The following is a 23,093-nucleotide window of genomic DNA, read 5'->3' as shown; positions in this document are numbered from 1 at the left end:
ACGAGAAGAGCCATTCACAGTTTCTGCGATAACGCTACGGTTGGTACACCGGCGCTTCGCTTCAGAGTGAAGCCTCAATTGCGCGTTCCCCCTCAGTAGACCTTGACGTGGTACCATACCTTTACTGCTAGGGAAGAAACGACAAGTGTAGCACTAAAAGTGGCAATATTTTGTCATAAGGTTCCCCTTTCAGTTGCGATAATGGCATGGCACTTTTAATTGTTGTACGAAACCCAACTTTGGTATTTTTTTTGTTTGTAATGGTCTTCGTCTGCAAGTTCACGTTGTGAGAGATTACAAATGAAAGCATAAATGCGATGTAGCGCAATGTCTTCGGAAGCTACCAGAATAAAAGAAACCAAAAGAAAATGATTTTATTTTGGACATCTTCACAAAAATTGTTATTTGCCTAAGTCGTACAAAGATTTGAGATTTGCTAACTGAATTAGAAGAGACTGTAGCATAAAACCTTGGCCAAAACTCACCCCCAAGCAAAATGTACACTACAAAACCTGGCAAATGATCACATAGTCTTAATCGTCAGTACATTAAGCTAGTCGATACTTAGCATGAACGCAGTTCAAAGTTCCTGGTTGCTTCAGAAGTATTGAAAAAGCCCTGTTACAGACCACTTCACTGCACTCTAGCATAATCTATTCTCTCTACACCTGCACCGCAACAGTACGAGAGGGATACAAATTTATACATTTACTTTATTACCTCACCAATCTGGAAGCAGCCAGAAAAACTGAAAGAAAACGGCCCTAGTCTACACACGCGGCTATTGAGCTCCACGAGTATATTGTCAAAGTTTCTTGGCAAAGCGAAAAAAGTAACGGATGAATGTATGGGTGCTATAAAACCATTGTGTATAAAAGGAACCTGGCTCACATGCTCACACCATCAGAAATGACATCAAAATAATTTGGTTCGGCCGCCCCTGCTGAGGTGTGACCATTCTATTCCTCTCCCCTATATCCCCTACACCCATTGTGATTTTCCCGTTTTCCTAATTCGCTTCCCACCTCCACTCCTATGGTTTCCTCTGTTCGACCTGTCTCCGACTTCAACTCCCGTAATTCGTGGGCGACCCATGTATCAATCGTGCACCCAACAAAGGATTGCCAGTAACTTGTGGGTCGCCAATTACTGGTCGGTGGTTCGTCTATGAGCAAAGTGAACCACCGTTGTCCCGAGGGTGGCTTAAGAGGGGTTTATTGATTTGTTACGACGGCTTAGTAAAAAGGTAAACAGCCACAGCCTGGAACAGTTGTGCTAGTCGAAGAAAACGCAAACCAAGGTTGTTTTGGACTACTCTTGAAATTCTCGCAAAATTCAGTGAAGAAAACCGCCTTTTTTTGCAATTTATTCCTTCTGTATGATGACGCCTGTATAACATCTATGCTAAATCAAACACCGCATTCAACTGGAAAATTGAGGACTACGTTTAAAAAGGTCAGATTAAAGAGGTTGCAAAGAATGCTACCCTAAAAGAGGTTTAAAGAGGTTTAAAGGGTAGCAAGGAATGCTACCTCTAAATAGTACATTTGTTAAAGCATGCGTAAAGTGGGCGAACTCTGAGCCCCTGTAACCAAAAGAACAAAAATACGGAAATAGCAAAGTGTATATATTTTACTATTGAGTGAACATGACAGTAATCTGGGAGAGTGAACCGGAGCTTTGGCGATCACACCATAAAGAAGGCTCAGGTGTCCCACTAACTTGTCCCAGCGGAATAAAGCTCATGAAGGCATCTTATGTGCAAACCTAATATATCCTGTTCGCAGAAAACAGTCTACATGGTTATTTCTTCAGCAACAGCTTCTAAAACGAGGCATAACTTCTTGCGAATATATTTGAGAGGCTTAACTGTTATAACTAGTAGAAATAACCCCTTTGAAATACTTCCTTTGCTTTCGTTGCTTTATTGTATCTGCAAAAGCTGTACCAGCTTTAGTACACTTGGGCCCGAATACTATGCCTGAAAACCTCTCGTCACGTGATAAGCAGAGAGCCCAACATCTGCGAGGAAGGCGGCAATACAATATTCAGTTAAGCTACTTGTGTCAGTTCAAAAAGCTACGAACGTCGTTTATGTTGAGCTTAAAATAAAAACAATAGGACATCCTCAAAGTGGGAAGAGCATTCTCAGAGCAATGAAATATTTCCATTATTTTTCAATTTATTATTACCTATCATGTATGTTATTCATTGTAGAGATGGAATGTAGGTCTTTATCGCATATTTATTATTTTATTGGGAACAGTGGGCTATGGGTGATGGATATATAATGGAATAGTTCACAAAACAGCCAGAGAAAACGTTTGCTGTAAATCTCTCTTAGACATGTGGGGACAGAACTACAGAGCGTAATGGAAAGGCTACCACTCGAATTTTTTTATCTGAGCCGGACTACAGCAACAGCAGCGAAAGGACTGTAGTGTCCAAGACATACCTAAGGTGTCCCTCTACGTTCAGGAGAATGAAAATAAAACTGCCTGGATTTCTGTAAAACTTGAACACGGCTCCTTTCTAAGTTTTTTTCGTCCGCATGGTTTTTGAGAACGACAAAAGGTCGTCCGCCTGGTGCGGTGAAATGTGGCAGATTGACATAAATCTTAAAATAATTTCAACCAGGCCACTGCAGTTCTATATCATGGTATAATAAACCTTGAATTCCAACTTTAAAATTTTTGAAGCGAGATAGTGGATGTAATTTCCGTAGAGTTGAACGATGTCACGGCTTTTTTTCTCAAATAAACAGTTCATCATTACAGCAATGTCGTCGTGTATACCATTTTATTTCTTGGATGTAATCAGAAAACAGAGAAATACATAAGCTCACTCATTTACTCGCACGCCGCTCGACCCATGTACGAATACCCAAAAGATTGAAAAAATACGAAATTTTACTCCGCTCAGGAGAAATGAGTTTTTTTTTCTGTTTTAAACTCCGCACACCTGTACGTGCGTGCAGCCATTCATGTATCCGTTTAATTTTTCCTATACAGTTTTCGACACTGTCACAAACACCCCGAGTTTCCTGATATTAGGTTCTTTATATCCTGCTGTACAAGAAAAAAAACCGGATGTTGACGCAGCGGAAAACATGTACAGATATAATGTAATGTAGTCATCACAAATATAGAGACAACACTGTGTTTCATTCGCTAGCTGGTTCTCTATTACTCATTTGCCCATAAGTGCATCTCTACTCCACTTGTACTCGTTAGAAAAATATATTGTGCATGAAGCGATAGATTGACTCATCAGACATATAATTCCTACAGAAGTACCTTGAAGACTACTTTTTAGTTGGCGCACTTACTTGCAGGAAGTGTACGCCTCTGCACGATTGCGGCTTTTCCAATCTTGTACAATGTTTCAGTGTCGCCGCTGGCAGTGTAGAATGGCCGCACTATGAATGTATAAGAGGTCCACGGCATCAGTCCTTGGACTTCGAATTCCCGCATGTGACGGGCAGCCCGGTTCTGGAAGGAGTGCAGTTCAGACTTCCAGCTGATGAAGAAACCAGCCAGTTTTTCCGTTTTTGCTGCTGTAATATCAGCCACCCCCGTCCATTTTAGAAAGAGAGACGTGTTTCGCACGCTTGTAGCTGTGAGGGAAATCTGGGCCTCCAAAGCGGGCGCTGCAGCTGAAACACTGTGAGTAGCATTCATTAGCCAAATACTTACAGTGGAACCATGTATTGAACAAATTCGTGCATTTAGTGCCCTATTCAGCCAATCAGGCAGACTACTACTTAAAGCGAACATTACGTACATGGAAAGATTACCCTCACTTTGTAGCTTAATTAACATGATATTTCTTCAGGTGTACAGCACCTCCGGGCCACTATTGGAGGATAATATTTTACAATAAGCGCTGGCGCAAGCCGTTTTTACGTAGCGTAGCCGGTCACTCTCGCAATTATCTTGGTGTACCCGAAGGAAGTTTCCACCTTCTTTGCTTACCGGGAAGGAAAATTATTCTGACTGATTGTTAACCACTGTGTTATAAGCTCTGAAATTATTATGATGCTCATTAAGGCTACGAACAATAAACCTAAATATTCGGGCAAAACCAGCGAACCTCTTGGTAGTATTCCCTGTCAGTAAACTGTCTATTTTCTAGTACAGGCAGCATATGCTCCTGAGGGATGGCGTTATTGCGCCAGAAAGGCGCAGCATACACTTACCGCATATTTTCTCGTCTTCATCTGAATTGTCATTAGAAATAGCGGCTCCTGGTTGATTTGCGCAATCAACAACGCCATCGCAGACGGAAGTGCTCTCAATGAATGAGTCCGAGTATGCGCACGGAAAATCTTGCTCCTCATAGCATGAACCTAAAAATAGTGAACAAGAACAAGAAAGTTCACTTCGTAAATTCAGCATAAGTGCACTAATCTATACAGTTCACTTTTCCCTTCAAGCAAGTCTGCTAAGTCCAAGCGAAGGGAGGAATTGCACTGTTAGCGCTAAAACATTTGCAGTTTTAAAACGAATCAATATGTTTCGTGGAGTGGTCTTTTTATTTAAACCAAAGTTCCTTTACACCACGTGAAGTAGACAAGATAGTAAAAGGGTACCTTTCTGTTCTATTCTAATGTTAATGTTTTCACATCTAGAACCTTCGCAGAGGCTGTGTGATTTTGTACATCACCGCGCAAACTTTGGTCGGAAAGACGCCAAGACTTGCTTAAGCGGTGAATATGCTTTGCTGTGAGGTTTTAAGGGGAAATATGTGAGAAAATGGCGCGAAACTTTTTTTGCTTAGGATGCTGACACCTTATCGGGCCTGTGGGGGGTGGAGAAGGGGACATAAAAGAAGTGGATAGCGGAAAAGATTAGGAGGAAATTTAAAAGTGGTAAGAGGGAGAGTTTGCAACTGGGGAGTACCGCAGCCGCATTGCGAGTGCGCGCAGAATGAACGTCGTGCGAAAGGGATGCCGAAAAAGGCTGAGAGAACAGCAACGGCGGGTAGAGATAAAAGTCGAGGGCTGGGGGAATGCGGAAGTGGTGCCCGTAGGAGCACCTCCCTTCCAATGATCGAGACGGCACGCAGAAAAGAGACCACCGGGGCCCGTGGTTAGAAAGAAGAGAGGCATGCTGCCTAGAGGTGGTTGGTGAGTGCGAACATCGACCCTCGATTAAAAAGAAAAGACAATGAAGAATAAAAAAGTAACTGGGGCAGCTCGGGGTACCATGGAGGGAAGAGGCTTTAGCGGCGGCGGCTTGTAATCTGTTGAATGTACGCCCATTCCAAATCATTTTGTAGCGTTTCTGGTTACTTATATAACTCAGGGTCAAGCAGGAACCATTTCTGTTGACTACAAGTTGCGTGGCTTGCGTATGCTGTCCTCGTACCGCCAGAACAGTGTCCCACTACCATGCCTAAAGAAATTCGGAATACACTTCGATTGTTAATTTAAAGGAACTCTACCAGTGAGCGCTTGTAACTTTAGTCCACAATCAGGCAGCCATTGCATTAAAAATTGGTTCAGTAACCCCTCGCATCGCGGCAGGGGCAGTCGAAAGACGGCCGCACTCCGGGCACCGCTATGCAAAGAATATATTCTGTAATTAGGTGGTCAGTGGCGTGCTTCTCCAACTAGCAAACAAATCACGGGTAAATAATATATGTTGCCGGTACACAACTTCGAATGCACTGCAGTCACAGCGCTAATTCTAAGACGTATCTGTAGTTCCGTCTTTGTTGCGGATTCTTGTATTTACGTTCCTTGTTTACCTGGGTCTCTGTGACCTACGGCTGGTCCGCCAGTGCATAATTATTTTCCGGCGATTTTTGCGTTACTGTTTAATTACTTGACATGGGCACAGAAATGAACCTTTCTTCGGGTAAATACAGTTATAACCAGAAGCTACGTACGCCTCACTGCAACAAAACGAGCAAGAACGCACTGCACGAAGGCCCACTTTTTCTGGTTAACATGAAGATCGAGGGTAAAGCGAAAGATGGCTCAAACGCTAAGCTTTCTCAAGTTGAAAGCCAATTTCTTTAAGAGAGGAGGCCATCTTTTTATATAGCCATCTTTTCATAAAAGAGTGCTGGGACAAGAAGAAAAAGCCGCAGTATAGCAGCTTGACGAGGTCCTCGCCCCGTTGTCTTGGCAACGGGTCCAGCGTATGGATTCGTCATAGATACAAAAAATACAGTAAAACTACAACAAACGTGTGACAAATACTACAGATACAGATACGTCATCGATGCTAGGCTTTGCACACTAAGGGCAGAATTGAAAAGCACATACATTATATATAATGCACAGCAATACTTCACGAAATATCAACCAGAGAAAATTGGGTGTTTGAAATTATACAAAGTTACATAGGCCGCAGCCAGAGTCACAGGTATATAGGCTTGAAACGCCGAAAAACAAGCCAATGACAAACACACAAAAGATTTTAGGCAAGGCCTCCATTTTTAATCATATGCGATTTCAATCGTTTCCTCGAAATACTACTTAAATCTACGCCAATTCTGTGTAATTTGTTTAATAAACACGGTACACGATACTGCAATCTTGAAAATCCGTAGTTCGTACGCGACAAAGGTTGTGACCACACGTTTCTATCCCTAAAGCTATACGGTACTAGAGTTGGCTTATTTAGGTTACACAGGTCTATAAAGGCTTTGTTGTTATATTGGAAAAATTGTTTTCATTTGAGCATGAGGTTAGTTTCATATAAATGCTGAATCGGTACTACATTAAGGCTGCAAAAAATTTCGTAGGTATGCGCATCATATGGTACGTTAGCTATATTTCGGATTGCTCTTTTTTGCAGTACACCTAGCTTGTGTATTTTGGTTCGTGATGTTGTTCCCCATACAAGAGAACAATAACTTAACTGAGAAGAAAATAATGCATGATATGTATGTATGTATTTATTGTACTTAAGAAAAGGAAAAGCCACCAACAGGCGTAATTTGTCTCGCCTAGGGGGCGGACACCGGAACGCCTGCTGGTGTACGGGGGAGGGGGAGGATAGGGAGAAAAGAATACATAGGAATAGGAGGATAGGGGAGAAGGTTGACATTACAATGCATGTAACTCGCGCAAGGGTAAATATAAAACACAAAAGAGAAAAAAAAGGAAAAAGGGGAATAAGGGTAAATATAAAACACAGAAGAGAAAAAAAAGGGTTACACACTGGGAAAATTAACATTACAGAGAAACACTACAGATATAGACAACACATGAATCTACAAAGGACACAGCACACTTGTAAAAGGGGTCACACACGCACACACACAAGTACAGAAGCTGCTTCAGCAGCAGCACTCCTCCACAATCTGGGCAGCTAGGCAGAGTTGTAGTGGAGTGCGCTGTGCAGCCCCGAGGACCGCAGGTATGTACCCAGGGCCTCGAGCACCTTGTCTCGCTCCCTAGCACTGCCCGGGGACCAAAGCAGATCCTCAAGTGGCCGCGCTCCGTGAAGCACGACCAGCAGCTCTGCCCGCCCTGCCGCAAACTTGGGGCACTCGTATAGCACGTGCGGCAGGGACTGCACGGGCGCTCGGCAGTGGGTGCAGGAGGGGCTGGTCGCCCGCCCCAGACGGTGCTTCCGCTCCGCCGTCCAGACGTCCCCCACTCGGAGGCGCAGGATGGCCGAGCGCAGTCGTCGAGGCAGGCGTGAGGCCCGCACAGGCGGTAGGCCCCCTCCGACACGCAGCCGCGGGTCCGGATGCTTGGTCCGGATGTGTCGCTGGATGAGCAGGCGGGCGTCGTCCGCTGCCGCCTGAGCCACCATGTCCGACGGAGGCAGCGCGTGTGCCCCGGCGGCCAGCTCGTCCGCCCGCTCGTTGCCATCCAGACCAATGTGGGCGGGGACCCACTGCAGGCACATTTGAGTGCCCCGCTCCGCCAGCTGTGCCGCCTTCTCCCGGATGCCACGCACCAACAGGGAGTGCGAGTCTCCGTCCTGAAGACGCACCAGGGCCACTCGGGAGTCGCACAGCAGGGCGCAGCGCTCGGGCAAGGGCTCCATTTCCAGCAGCAGGTCCAGGCCCAGTCCGACCCCCACCAGCTCAGCCGTGGCCGAGGAAGAAGCATAGGACAGCCGCGCCTGTCGGGTGGCCTCTCCCAGCACGGCGGCCGCTGCGGCTGACCCCTGCTGCTCCCGCACCGAGCCATCTCTGTGTACTAGGGCGTGGCCGTCTAGGTCGCCCCAGACGACACCCCGGGCCAGCTGCAGTTGCCCGCAGTGGGGTGTCCGCCGCTTGCTGTGCAGCCCCGGAAGGTCCAGCCGCACGTCAGCTGCCAGAGCAGGAGCGCGGCTACGAGGTCCCGCGTCCACGGGGCCCACCACCTCCTCGTAGAGCATCAGCATGCGCCCCATGCGCGAGTGGTGGTGGCTCTTCAGCCGCCGCAGCAGCGGACCGCCCCCCTCGGCGCGTCTCAGCCGGTCAATCTGGCCAAGTGCCCGCAAGTCAGCTGTCATCTCTAGGGTCCACGCCCCCACCTCGGACAGCGTCTTCTCGCACGGCGAGCTCTGGGGCAGGCCGAGGCAAGCGCGGACCCCCTTGAGGTGGTCTCCCTCCAGCTGCCGCCAGGTGGGTTTCCGCAGGGTCACCAGTGGGAGCGCGTACATAAGGAGACCCACCGTCGAGGCACTGTACAGCCGGAGGGCCGTCCGCTGCGAGCAGCCGCTTTCCCGGGCCACCATCTTGCGCACTGCTGTGGTGGCCAGCTGCGCCCTGGCTCGGAGCTCCTTGGCCGCCTGCCGGAAGTTCAGTCGGTGGTCCAGGGTGAGCCCCAGGTACCGCACCCTGGTCCTCCACTGGAGCTCCTCGCCATCGATGGTCAGGCGCCGGGTCCATCCACGGGCGGCGGCATCCGGATGCACCAGCATGGCGTCGGTCTTTGTCGCCGACTGCTGTAGGCCGACGCCTGCCAGCTTGGCACGAACTGCCTCCATGGCCGCCTGCAGTTGCTGTACAATGGCTCGGCCCTGACCCTTCGGCCCCAGCACCCACAGGGCGATGTCGTCGGCGTACACCGAAATGTACACTCGGTGGCCCCCTCCTCTGGGCAGGCAGCCTGGCAGGACTGCCATCACCAGGTTGAAGAGGAAGGGGCTGATGACGGAGCCCTGTGGGGTGCCCACGTTCACCGGCCGGGGAGCCGACAGGGCGTCCCCTACCTGCACCTGCGCTGTGCGGCCCGTCAGGAACGCCTCGACGAAGCCCCGCAGCTTGCCCGCAATGCCAGCCTCCTCTATGGCCAGGGAGATGGCATGACGCTGCAGGTTGTCGAAGGCGCCCTTCACGTCCAGCAGCGCCAGGGCCGCCACCTGCTTGGTGGCCCTGGCGTGTTCAAGGGCCGCCACGACGTCGGCGATGGAGTCGGTGGCTGCTCGGTGCCTCCGGAAGCCCGTCAGCTGCTCGGGGATGGCCTCTTCCTCCGCAGCGATGGCCTCCATCCTCCGCAGTGCCACCCGTTCGAGCAGCTTGCAGCCGCAGGATGTGAGGGCCACAGGCCGGTACGCCGTGACTGCCACAAGGCCCTTGCCTGGCTTTGGTATGGGCCGCAAGATGGCCAGCAGCCACTCAGGTGGCAGTTGGCCCGTGTCCCATATGACGTTGTAGGCGGCCAGGAGTCGGCCGAACCCCACCTCATCCAGATTGCACATCATCTGGTAGGTGAGGCCGTCCGCTCCTGGCGCCGACTTACGCTTGCAGCTGCGGAGGGCACTGCGGAGCTCAGTCTCTGTGATGGGGGCGTTGTTGAGGGGGTAGTGCACCTCCCCCGTCCCAGCAACAGCAGCAGCGGGCCCTGATTCCGCCTGGTGTGGCGGCAGGAATTGTGCAGCAAAGAGGTCAGCCAACTCCGCAAAGCTGGCCTGCTTGCGGATGGCCATGGCAGCCAGGGGGTTGCGGTTTCTCTGGGGTTTCAGGATGGAGTTGAAGATGCCCCAGAGGTGGCGGCAGCGTGGGTCGGCCTCCGAGCTGACGCAAAGCTCGGCCCAGCGCTGCCGGCTCAGGCGATTGGCGTGACGGCGGCACGCCGCATCCACTCGCCGGTAGGCCGTCCAGTCCGCCCGCTCCCCCGAGCGCTGAGCCTTCCTCTCCGCGCGGTTGCGCACCGCCCGCAGCTGCAGCAGCTTCAGGTCCGGCGTGGTGGCCCCCTCGGCTACTGTGCAGCTCTGTGTGGATTGCCTGGAGCAGCAAACCAGGCCCCGGAACAGCTCGGCTCCTTCCCCCAGGTCCTGCTCGGCGAGGCAGCGCCGGAACCGGTCCCAGTGGGTGACGTGGTGCAGTGCGGCTCGCTTGGTTGTACTGTCGGGTGGTGCGATGTGCAGTGGGTAGTGGTCGGAGCCCCACGTGCTGGGCTCCCTCCTCCGGGTGGCCTCAACCCCGGCTGACACTAGGGTGAGATCAATGGCGTTGGCTGCGGAATTGCCACGCCGGAAAGTGCTCTCACCAGTGTTCAGCGCAGACAGGTTGAGGCGCAGCATGGCGTCCAACAGATGCTCACCGCGAGCGTCCATCCGGCCATCTCCCCACGCAGTGTGGTGTGCGTTGAAGTCACCACAGAGGAGATGGCGGGCTGCACACAGGGACACCAGCCGATCCAGGAGGCACGCGTCCCAGCGCTGACCAGGGCGCACGTACACACTGCACACTGTAATGTCTGCACCACCCGCACTCAGCCTTAACGTCACTGCCACGCACTCCTGCACAACTGTCGTCACCGCACTGGTATCCAGCTCTGCGTGCTGCACATCGTTCCTCACAAACAATGAGGCACGCGAGGTTCCTGGGGGGTGGGACGGGTCGCCACACACCACCGCCGAGCACTGGGCACTGTCACACGCCGTGGGGCTGTGATAGCCGATGTAGCCCGGCAGGCGAATACCCCCGAGCCGTCCCTTCCCGCACGCACACAGCTCTCCTGTAGAGCCACGACATGGGGCTCGTGCTGCAGCAGAAACGCACTCAACTCCGCACGACGCGATCGCAGAGAATTGACGTTCCACTGCAGCACTGTAGGCACGAGTGGCTGTGTGCGGTGGCTCCTAGCCATGGGGGGGCTCGGTGTGTGGCCGCGAGGGCGGCTGCTTGCATCCGCTCTTCTGACCTCGCTTCGACCGCGCCGAGGCTGCCTGGCTGCTGGGCTGTCGCTGGGCTGTCTGCTGCGTCCCGGCGGCATTGCTGCTGCTGCCTGGCTGCTGGCGCGTCGTATCGGGAGCGACAGGCGTTGGCTGTGGCTGAGTGGCCGCTCGCAGGGCCGCACGGACGTCAAAGCGAGAGGCAGGCGCCGGGGCTCGTATTAGTTCTGCACACACACGGCGCTCCTCCTGCCAGCGCGGGCAGGAGTGGTCGAGCACGACGTGGGGCCCCCCGCAGTTGGTGCAATAAGGCTTCGCGGCCTTGCACGCCGCCTTCAGGTGGGAACCCCCGCATCGCCAGCACCTCCTCTCGCGATTGCAGCTCGCGGTGGCGTGGTCCAGCCTGCCACACCTGCGGCACTGTAGTGGTCGCGGTCGGCACATTCTCACCGGCTGTCGGAGCTTGTGCAGCGAACCTCCGCAGGGGGGGATGGTCGCCGAAAAGCGCAGGTATACTGCAGTTCCCCTGCGAACAGCTGACTGCACCGGCACGGGCGTTTCGAGGCCGGTGGCAATTGCCTCGGCCGTGATCGCCATGTCGTCGACCACGATGACGCCCGTGCTGCTCGACGACGGCTCTCGCGGGCTCACGTCGATGCCGCAGATTGTGGTAATGGCCAGGAGCACCTCCATGGCCTCCTCGGTGCCCGCGTCCGCCGCCACGACGTTACGGCGCGCATTCACTCGCACGTCCAACACACCAGGCTGCGTCGTGAGCTGCCCAGCGATTGCGTCGCGCGCCAGCTTCGCGAACGTTGCCCTCGGTTCCTTCGGTCCAAAAAGGACTGTCCCGAGGGCTGTGGGGCATGGGGGAAGCTGTTTCCCCTCGTTGCGAAGCTTTCGTGCCGCTTTCTTACGTTTAGAAAGCGACACGACCTCCTGCCAGCCGTCCTGTGTGGTTTGGTTACGGCTTCCGCCGCTGGCCGCCTCGGCAGGAGGCCGCGCTCCGCTTGCGTCCTCGCGTGGGCAGCTCTTAGAGCTCGCAGCGCCACCTGCGGATTCCTCACTCGCTCCGCCGGTTCCCGTCTGCTTGCTTTCACCTCCGACGGTAGCGGGAGGGTCCCGACGGGAGCTGGCCACCTTCTCGCTTCTCCCTTGTGGTGGCCGTCCCTTTCCCCGCGGCTGCCTCCGTAGCTCTGCCCGCAGGGCGTCCGCGTAGTTGCGGCGGGCGGCTCGCTTGCTTACCGGAACGTCCCCAGGCCGCGCGCCGATTGTCACCACCGGGCGGGGCTCCTCCGCCGCTGCAGCCGCGAGGACGGACCGAATGGCCGCCGCCACTGCGGCATCCTCCCCCGTTCCGTCGAACATGGCGCCGCTGGTCGCCTCGCCGTCTCGCCGACTGCCCCGCTCCTGCTCGATGTGGACGGCGTCCAATTCGCCCATGACGACGGCGGCAAGCGCTATGGCCCGCCGGCCGCGCTCGCCCTGTGCTGTCGGACGCCCATCCAGATTCCGCAGGTGCTCGAGCTGCCGGCGAAGCATTTCCAGCGTAGCCCTCACCGCGGCGTAGGCTTGCTGCCGCTCGGCGTCCACCGCCGCGCGCTCCACGTCCACTGAGGTGCTCGGGGAGCTCCCAATATCCCACGAGGAGACCTCCGAGACGGTCGGGTCAGTTGTGGGGCTCAGGCTCTCCTCGGTGTCGTCAGGAAAGCCCTCGATCTCGGCCAGCATGGGCACCGCACCGGCCCGCTGTCGCTCGTCGCCAGGCTCCACGGTCGCCGGTGTGCCGGGGCCGCCGTCGCCGCTCTCCGCGATGCCCACGCGCTCGGGAGAGCTCGAGCGTGAGTCGCCCCGGGCCATCGCTTTCGATACCGGAGCCCCGGGGCGGGCAAGAAGCACCATTTAGGCCGATTTCACCGTGTTATGCGGAAAAATCCCGGGAGCACATGTGAAACGCGGTCGCCATGCTTGGCCCCCTGGCGGCATCCCCCCTTAAAATTAAATTAAAAGCTTAATCTTGGACGGTAACACCTGTCGTAATTTGCCCAATACACCACACGTCCTGGCCAGAAATCTAGCGGTGCGCTCAATGTGGTTATCCCAAGTTAAATGCTTATTAAAAATTACCCCCAAAGTTTTAACTTCTGTCGAGAACTGTATGTTCTCCGATCCATGATAAATTGCAATATCTTGGTTAATGTGAAATTGCGAAATCCAAATCATTAGGCCCAATAGGCACAGCAGGGAAACCAGTTTACTAAAACCAGTTTCTGCAAAGGAACATCAATCGACTCAAGGAAGAAACGCTTTCTTGGTCAGGTTCGAAACTGCGTCCCTCGAATTATGAAGCTGGCGTCTCAGTGGTTTCGCCACTCTAACACGGTGGAATCATTGTGGATGGTAGACTATCACGTTGACTCAGGTTGCATTGGAGAAATTATCTCATTTTAACTATTTGTGCCTTAAATAAGGGGCTTTGCTTTTTCCAGTTTTCTCCTGTTGCTAATTTTCGGTTAGAAGGCACCAAAACAATTACGTTCACTCTTCCTGAAACCCAAATCACTTCAATAAGGGTGTGCTGAATCACAAAGTATTCCCTCAATGTGAAAAGCCAAATGTTATATGTGAATGGCGCACTTCGCTGCACAGGTTAACTTTGCCGATTGCTAAATTTGAAGTGAATAATGGCTGTATTTTTTTGTCAATTTTTTTTCCTAATTCTAGACGATCAAAATTTACCTTATTTACCTTAGCAATGCCGAAAGTAGGTTGGGCGTGCTAATCAAAAATGGTCCTGTGCCTGCTTCCTCTACTACGAAATACCTTGAAAGACAATGGTACCACAACCGCCACCTCTGCAGTATAAAAACTGTGGTTGTTGCCTCTTCCATAGGAACCGGTAAATCACGAAAGTAAAATGTGCCTTCACAGGAGCAGTTGAATGTGTATTGCGCATCAATATGAACTTGCACGTCGCTATTTATATTTCGTCAGTATGGCACCGTTAGACGCATCAACGTTAGACAATGGATTGCACGCGTCGGAGCATTCAATAAAAACGTCCGTGCGAACCAAACCAAACGGGTTGTCAATGAATCGTTTGGTGAAGAGATGGGCCGCTACAGTGAAAGGTGAAGGTGAAGGGAAAGGGAGCGAAGGTGAAGGGGAAAGTGAAAGGTGAAAGGGAAGGTGAAAGCCAGCGCAGCTATAGCGACGTTGTATTTTGCTATGGTGTGGTTTTGTTGTATTAAATTGTTATATTGTAACGGGTAATTAATATGTTATCGGTATTGGTTGTACTGGGAAGCAGCGGCGGGTAAGTATCTAAGTCGTTCGCCTTGAAACGTTTGCGTATCGACAGACGAGGAAAGTTTATGCGCTTTTAAACAGCCTAAGCCGCTCACCGGTTTGAGCGCGGAACAAACACTCAAATATATTCATATATGTGTGCAGGGCAATTTTATGAAAAGACAGAAGCGCCGAGACTGGGCCATCCGCTCATAGCCAATACGTGTAAAGATGATAGATCAGTTTCTTTCGCATAGAGGGCCGTCAAAGTAAAGATACAAAATGTTTTACCATTTGTGTCTGTGGTGTCGCCTAGCCACCAGTAAAGGACACTGCGGGAATAAGCAACTAACTGCACACTGTATGTCACCTTTCTGAATTGCGCTGATGTATTTGAGAATTACGCATAGAAAATCCAATGAAACTAAGCAAACGATCAAGATCACCATGACATCCTCCTGGCTAATTTTCTCAAGTAGCCTCATGCCCTATTAAAATAGGTAGATGAATGTCTTCTCCCTTTTGCCCAAATTCTAGCACTGGGGCAGCACTCGTTATTTTGTTAATGTATAAAACATTTTCAATTAAATGGGACACCTTGTAGTAAACCTCGGCCCTGTTAGCGCGGCACGGCACAATAAAACCGCGTCCTAACCAGAAGTGTGGTTTTTCAACATCGGAAACAGTTTTTCAGAACTCCGGCTATCGAGCGGCCGGCTTGCTCGGCACGCAGGTCGCGTTGAGTTCTTGTAGGCACAGCCGCAAGGGGGCATGGTGTTCGCAGGCTGTGGCCATAAGAACGGCAGGCTACGGCCAAGAGAATTAGCATAGGTGAGGCTATGCGCCTAAGTCAGGGACTTTTGCTAAAGCCAAGAACAGAAAGCATTCTTCACAAAAATGGGGCTTGGAGAAATACCCAAGAGAGACAACCCTGCAGGAGACCTAGTGGGTAGGACATTCGGTGAATCTACGAGCAGTTAGACGACTGGGATTCAAAGCCTGCACATGCCGTATTCGTAACCAAACAACGAGCAAAAAAAATACAAGAAACGTTCCGTACATCCCATCGCAATGCCGTTGCCACGAAACGCATATGGTTTAAGTTGTATGCCAAAAAACTATTACCATCCGCCTAACACGCACGTTTCTGATATACGACTGTACGTCTTGATAGCAGGCCCGAATTCCAGATTATGTGCACGAAATAATAACTGAATATCTGTATACCTATCGGAATATTGGCACACACGGGAATCGCGTAACTACGATTAGAATTTAAGCTGACAACCTGTCAGAGTTTGCTGTAAACGTTGCACCTGTGTTTCATTCAGTTCTTAGCGTATAGATTGCGCAGAGCAGCTGCCAGTGAGACGTGAACCGCTCGACGATTCAGTAGCGCAATTAGCGCTCAAGTCTTGTGTGGCGTGAGCAGGGAATGTTTAGTAAAAACAATAAAAAAGAAGCGGCTTTAAACTGCCGCATTCGGGTTGTAGTTTTTCGTCTGAGAACGCCCAATGCTAGGCGGAGAATTTGTTTTGACGCTTTTCAGAGTATTGCAGTGGTGATATCCGAGTAAACGTTTGCTTACCCACGCATTACCTCTTTTAAATAAGGCTGGTAATTGAACATTTCTATGTGTATCTGTGTTTTACGAATGGGACGCATTAAGCACTTGGAATAGGTTGGTCCGTGTACCAGATATTTCAAGGATTTGGTCACCATAACAGCTTTGCTGGGGCTGGATTGTAACTTTCCTTCGAAGCACAAGTTGACTTTTATTTCTTTAAATCACATTGACCACGAAAATTTGAATGAAATCGTACTCACCCCACGCGATAAATAGTAGAAGGGTGCTTGCTCGAAGGGCGCCCTTCAATTGGTTTCACCCGTGCTGTTTCCCGGCCGGTTGCTTTTCGAAGACGTTTTTATGGGCATGGAGGGATTCTATAAGTGTTCTATGGCTTATATACCCAAACTCCGAAACTTTAGCTATCACATGGAGTGCTACTCCGATGCTGCTGATAAAGCGGGATCCTAAACTTCAGCTATCACAGAAGAGAGCGAAGCCGACGAGGAAGCCTTATCGTTTCTTGTCGCGCCGCTCAAAGTCTTTGCTACTAGTTCCTTGAAGATACGCGGAGGAGCCACGACTTGCGTTTCAATGGGGTAGCACTAGTCGAGTGAGCGCTGTCGCACAGCAGCCAATGCAGCAGTTTATCAAATCTTGCTGGAAAATATATTCTACGAAGGATCTGTGGCGCAAATTCATATTTTTGCCTGGCCTTGATGTTGTTTAGAAAATCAATTTTCCGGTTCTCCAAATGTTTTAGGCTCTCCACAGATGCGCTCCATGGACAGTCACAAAAGTAACAACGTAGGTTTTACACCCTTGCTGCAAACGTTTTCTATATGGGGTTCCCAACTTATATTGCCTGCGAGTGTAGCATCTAAATACTTCACTCCCTGGGTTTTACTTATATAAGCATTATTAATAGTATAAGAAAATTCCAAAGGTTCTTTTTTGTTGGTAAATGTAATAGCCGCCGTCTTAGAAGTATTAAGCTTCAAGCCCCATGTTTCACACCACACACTAATTGAGTGCAACGCATCATTGAGTCTTATTTGATCGGAGTGTGGAGTTACATTGGCATAAACAACACAATCGTCCGCAAACAGCCAGATCTTCACAGACGATTCAACAGATAAGTAGATATCATTTATATAGACTAAGAACATTGAAGGACTGAGCACTGATCCTTGTGGCACTCCTGAGTGCACATCCAATGTATCGGAAACGCAGTCATTCACAGCCACGTATTGTTTTTGTGAGGACAAGTAACATGCTATCCAACGGACAATATTGCGCTCAATGCCCATAGAGAACAGTTTGGTTATTAAGTCAGCATGCGGAACTACATCAAACGCTTTGGAAAAGTCCACAAACACTGCGTCAATTTGACTCCTTATATTCAGTGCATTTACAAAATCATCCGTTATCTCAGCTAACTGTGTTGTGGTGGACAAACCAGCCCTAAAGCTATGTTGATGCGCATGAAGTAAATGATTATTCTCTAGATGTGGCATACTTGCCTTAAATAAAATATGCTCGAGCAGTTTACAAGTTGTGGATGTCAAGGACAATGGCCTGTAATTTAATTCTAAAGGGGACCCAGACTTGTGAATCGGAACTATCCTTGCAACGCGCCAGTCATCGGGTATCACACAGGTTTCTAATGATGTTTTATATATGACATATAAGTACTCGGCCACCCAGGTTGCGTATCTGTTGAGAAAAACATTACATATTTTGTCCGGACCTGATGACTTTTTGATGTCTAGATTACGCAAAAGACTAATACCGTTTTTGCTTAAATTTACTTCGGGCAAGGGGTTACGAAGCGTGTAAGGATTCAAGTGTGCGTGCGATGCGTTCATAGTAAATACTGACTGAAAGAACGCGTTGAATTCCCCGAGAAAACGAATATTCTGCCACCGGACGCGTGGTTCACCGTTGAAAGAGCGGATGCGCGGCTACCGCGCTACGGCCGGTCTCCTTTCAAACACCAACTGCCACAAGAATACGGACATCCTGTGGCCGGTCGCTTGCCGTGCTTCGGCTCAACACCAATTCCCGAAGAAAAAACGGATGCCCTAAAGCCGTAACCCGGCCAATTTCTTTCTCAACATCGGCAGCCGAAAGGCAACTGAGTTTCTGGCAACAACCGGGCATCTGCCGTTGTGCGTCTGAACACGGGCGGCCGGAGAAATACCGAAGTGCTGGTTGCCGAATGTTGGCCGTTCATCGTATGATCAGAGGCTGCCAGAACCTGGATGCTGGCCGGACATGCCACAAAGCGGCCATAGACGGGCCGGTCTTGGGACACACTTTCTGTGCCGCCTGGGGTGGGACTCCGAAATGTTAGCGGTTCGAAGGAAGAGTTACAGTTTTTAGCGGATGTGAACTGTGTTCGAGAAGAAAGGAAATCTTATACCCATTCCAAAATGTTAGGGTGAATGTTAGCCTAGAAGGTTTGGTGAGAAGCCGGTGATGAGGGACATGGTCAAAAGCTTTAGAAAAGTCGAGGAAAATAGCATAAACCTGGGATCCACCATCAAAAGCTGAATGTATGCAATAAATGAAGCCGGCGGGCTGCGTGTCACATGAGTGTCCTCAGCGAAACCTGTGCTGGTATTTATGTATAATGTTATGATCTTTGAGGTAGGTAATTACTTAGGTGTGTCTTATATGTTCTAGAAGTTTACAAAGGGTACGGGTTAATGAGAGAGGACGATAGTTAATGGCGATGAGCTTTCCCCAGACATGAAGATTGGAATTACTTTGGCGATTCGCCAGTCATGTGGGATGCAACCTAATGATAAGGATTGTGAAAAAAGGGCGGACAGTATGGGACCAATGCTACCTTATATATTCTTTAGTATTTTAATATTAAAGCCGACATAATCAGAAGCAGTAAAAATTCCACCAATTCATGTTCGACTGATTATGTTACCGAGTATGTTTTTTTCTGCCAAATGCTAGGCATACAAATTCGCAAAAGCAAGAATGAAGATTTCATCCTAATGCACCATCACAAGGCGAAAGGAAGTGTTTTGAATTACATCCATTTCAGAAAGATAGTTGTTAACCCGTAAAATTATTGAACAGCACTCTCTGGCTCTACAATCGTTCAATTTTGAAATTACATTTGATCTAATTCAGTATAGTTGAATTTTTAAGGCAAAAGTTACCTCTCTGAGCGAAATATCCTACAGTGCCTTGAACACAGATTTTTTCATTTAGATTACGTATATAGTGAAAAGCGTCACAATATTGTTTTGAGAAATCCTCATTTTATTTCAAGCACGTAGAGACATGTGGTTTGGATAGAGATAAACCTTTCGAATTCCCAGATTTACATTGTTTTTGTTATCAACCACCTAATTGTCAAACCAGGATTTGAGATATGTCACGGGTTTTTGCACTTTGGTATTAATTCAGTAGATGTATTCAATCAGCTTGTGATTAGTAATGCTACTCATGCACTTATCCAGGAACCAATGTCGCGATTCTGTTTTGACAATAGTTGAAAAAGACAACCAGAATTTTCTTAATTTCACCTTCCAGGAAGTGAAATTCATTCAGTTTTGCCTCTTTCGCACAGCTTCGCGTGCGGTCTGTTGGGACAGCGAGCACGTCTTTATGGAATCATATGACCCCCGTATTACCCTACATTATTGCGTATAAAATTGTCACTCATAGTTAATTTTTATAGTTCATGTATTCATTTAAAAAGACTGCGCTAAAACTTCTTTGCGAAAAAAACTATTACCATCCGCCTAACACGCACGTTTCTGATATACGACTGTACGTTTTGATAGCAGGCCCGAATTCCAGATTGTGTACACGAAATAATAACTGAATATCTGTATACCTATCGGTATATTGGCCCACACGGGCATCGCGTAACTACGATCAGAATTTAAGCTGACAACCTGTCAGAGTTTGCTGTAAACGTTGCACCTGTGTCCCATTCAGTTCTTAAGATATAGATTGCGCAGAGCAGCTGCCAGTGAGACCTGAACCGCTAGGCGATTCAGTAGCGCAATTTGCGCTCAAGTCTTGTGTGGCGTGAGCAAGGAAAGTTTAGTAAAAGCAATAAAAAGAAGCGGCTTTAAACTGCCGCATTCGGATTGTATTTGTTCGTCTGAGAACGCCGAATGCTAGGCGGAGAATTTGTTTTGGCGCTTTGCAGAGTATTGCAGTGGTGATATCCGGGTAAACGTTTCCCTACCCAGGCATTACCTCTTTTAAATAAGACTGGTAATAAAACATTTCTACGTGTATCTGTGTTTTACGAATGGGACACATTAAGTACTTGGAATAGGTTGGTCCGTCTACCAGATGTTTCGAGGATTTGGTCACCATAACCGCTTTGCTGGGGCTGGATTGTAACTTTCCTTCGAAGCACAAGTTCCCTTTTATTTCTTTAAATCACATTGACGAGGAAAATTTGAATGAAATCGTACTCACCCCATGCGATGAGTAGTAGAAGGGTTCTTGCTCGAAGGGCGCCCTTCATTTGGTTTCACCCGTGCTGTTTCCCGGCAGGTTACTTTTCGAAGACGTTTTATGGGCATGGAGGGATTCTATAACTGTTCTCTGGCTCATATACCGAAACTCCGAAACATTAGCTATCACATGGAGTGCAGCTCCGATGCTGGTGATAGAGCCGGATCCTAAACTTCAGCTATCACAGAAGAGAGCGAAGCCGACGAGGAAGCCTTATCGTTTCTTGCCGCGCGGCTCAAGGTCCTTGCTACTAGTTCCTTGAAGATACGCGGAGGGGCCACGACATGCGTTTCGATGGGGTATCACTAGTCGAGTGAGCGCCGTCGCGCAGCAGCCAATGCAGCAGTTTGTCAAATCTTGGAGGACAATATATTCAATGAAGGATCTGTGGCGCAAGTTCATACTTTTTGCCTGGTCTTGATGTTGTTTAGAAAGGCAATTTTCCGGCTCTTCTAATTTGTTTTAAGCTCTCCACAGTAGCGCTGCAAGGACAATCACAAAGGTAACAACGTAGGATTTACACGCTTGTATTGTGGCTTTCAGGACTAAAAAGGTCAAATGCATGGGAAGACGCAGCCCATGGGTAACTAGGGACATTATTCATTTGAAGCTACGACTGAATCGTGCGCGTAAACGTATGCCAAGTAGAAGTGAAGAAATAGCTACCCTCGGCGCGCAAGTTAGAAATTAACTAAAAAGTGCCAAGGCGACCTTTTTTTTTAACAACGCTTGTGGATTATATGCAAAACTCGCCTCAAAAATTCTGGATGTACTTATGGGATTTTAAGCGCGACATTAATAAAATCAAGGTAAACGGAATCGTCTGTAGTAGGCCAGATTTGATCTCTCACGCTTTTAAAAGTATGTTTTATTCGGTATTTACACCTAGCAGTAATAGGCGCCCCCCAGATACGACTGATACTTTGTCAGGGTGTGGAGATACTAATGATATGGACATTTCCCGAGATGGCATTGTAGCGTTGGTGCTGAAACTGGATACCGAAAAATCTTGCGGTCCCGATGAAATATCCAATCAGTTCTTGAGGCGATATTGCGAATGGATATCCCATTTTTTGTTGAGAATATTTCACTGTCTTTGCGAACTGGAGGTGTACCCGAAGACTGGCTCCTTGTTCGCATTGTATCTGTTTTCAAAGCGGGCAATAAGTTTTTGCCGGAACATTATAGACCAATTTCATTACATGCGCAGCGTGTAAAATGTTAGAACTTACAATATCGAACCATCTAGTTGAATACATTGAAAATAACGGCTTATTCTACGGAAAAGAGCATAGTTTTCGCCGACGCTTGTCGACAGTAACGCAGCTTTTTGAAGTGTCCCATGCGTTCGGCCTTGTAATTAACAACAAGGAGCAAATCGATGTATAAGCATTGATTTTTCAAAGGCCTTTAATCGGGTGTGTCATACTAACCTATTGAGAAATTATATAATCTTGGTGTTAACAAGCAAATCGTGAAATGGGTTCACGCGTACCTTAGCAATAGAAAACAGTATATCCAAATAGCTAGCAAACGATCATCTTTTGTACCCGTTCTGTCGGGTGTGCCACTAGGGTTGATTGTAGGACCAATTTTGTTTCTTTTATATGTGAATGACATTGCTAATGACATTGATTCTAACATTGAACTACGTCTATTTGCGGATGATTGGTTCATTTATTGTCGCGTCAAGAATGTCCAAGATCAAGTGCTGTTAAACTAAAGCCTTCAAACAGTTTACCACTGGTGTAATACATGGGACATGAAAATTTATTTTTGTAAATTGGCTTACATTACTCTATCTAGCAAGAAAACCCCGTTGCTTTTTACTTACACAATAAATAATAATCCACTTCAGCATGCCAGTAAGCTTAAGCATCTCGGGGTCACAATAGCGGACAATGTGAACTGGAACGAGCACATTGATAACATCTGCGGATCTGCTCAACGCAAACTCGGTCTGTTAAGAAGAAAGTTAAAAGATGGTACACCCGAGGTCAAGCTTCAGGCGTACCATCAATTATACGGCCTACACTGGAGTACGCTAGCATAGTGTGGGATCCGCACCAAGTGGCTTAGATATAAAAATTGGAACAGATTCAAAGGCTAGCTGCAAGGTTTATCTTCGGTGCGTACCGAAGAACGCAGTCTGTATCTGCATTATTATCTCGTGCCCATTTGCCCAAACTCTGAGCGCGCAGAAAAAATAGCTAGGCTGAAATTCTAGTATCAACTGTATAATAATAAATTCAACTTGGATTCCAGGCTATAATTGTAATCCCCAGGGCGATTGTCGCCACGAACAGGTCACTCTCACGCTGTGATGCCGTATGTGCCACGCGTTGATGTCTTCAAATCTTCTTTTCTTGTAAAAACTATAGTTGAGTGCAACAAGCTTGACGCAGATGTCTTTATTGACACACCCACGGCTGAATTATTTGAGCGTAAGCTTTCATAGTGTGTTCTCTGAATGCATTGCTTTTCTATCGCGGAACTGGTGTTACATGTTCGTGGAAAATAATTTTCTCCCACCTCTGTAACAGCCCGCAAGGGTTAACCGTATTGGAAATAAATAAATGAATTTCCAAAATAGGCTCGCTTGTCTGACGTGCGGAATTCCTATACGGCTGCTCTGGTGATAAATATTAATCGTGAAGAAT

At 48.8% G+C, this 23,093-nt stretch overlaps 1 protein-coding gene across 6 annotated transcripts in view; it reads right to left on the bottom strand.

Annotated features, from left to right (window-relative positions):
• LOC144148807 (uncharacterized) overlaps positions 1-20,595 on the bottom strand; it is a 62,300-nt gene extending 41,705 nt beyond the window's left edge. For 3 of the 6 annotated variants that reach the window (XM_077680318.1, XM_077680321.1, XM_077680323.1), the window contains exons 1-4: positions 20,395-20,595; positions 9,698-9,799; positions 4,199-4,348; positions 3,329-3,655 (exon numbers count right to left, since the gene is read on the bottom strand). In XM_077680318.1, the coding sequence (XP_077536444.1) occupies positions 3,329-3,655; positions 4,199-4,348; positions 9,698-9,799; positions 20,395-20,443 (628 nt within the window). In that variant the 5' untranslated portion in view covers positions 20,444-20,595. Of the gene's footprint in view, positions 1-3,328; positions 3,656-4,198; positions 4,349-9,697; positions 9,800-16,190; positions 16,324-20,394 lie in introns of those variants that run through there. The other 3 variants (XM_077680319.1, XM_077680320.1, XM_077680322.1) reach the window with 3 other exon arrangements.
• Between the last annotated feature and the right edge of the window lie 2,498 nt (positions 20,596-23,093).

The sequence above is a fragment of the Haemaphysalis longicornis genome, unplaced genomic scaffold (genome assembly GCF_048455015.1).
Source record: "Haemaphysalis longicornis isolate Haplotype H1 unplaced genomic scaffold, Haemaphysalis longicornis Haplotype H1 scaffold_8, whole genome shotgun sequence".
In the NCBI taxonomy this organism is placed as follows: Eukaryota; Metazoa; Arthropoda; class Arachnida; order Ixodida; family Ixodidae; genus Haemaphysalis; species Haemaphysalis longicornis.
The sequence above is the reverse complement of the archived record's forward strand: the minus strand, read 5'-3'. Positions and strand labels throughout refer to the sequence as shown.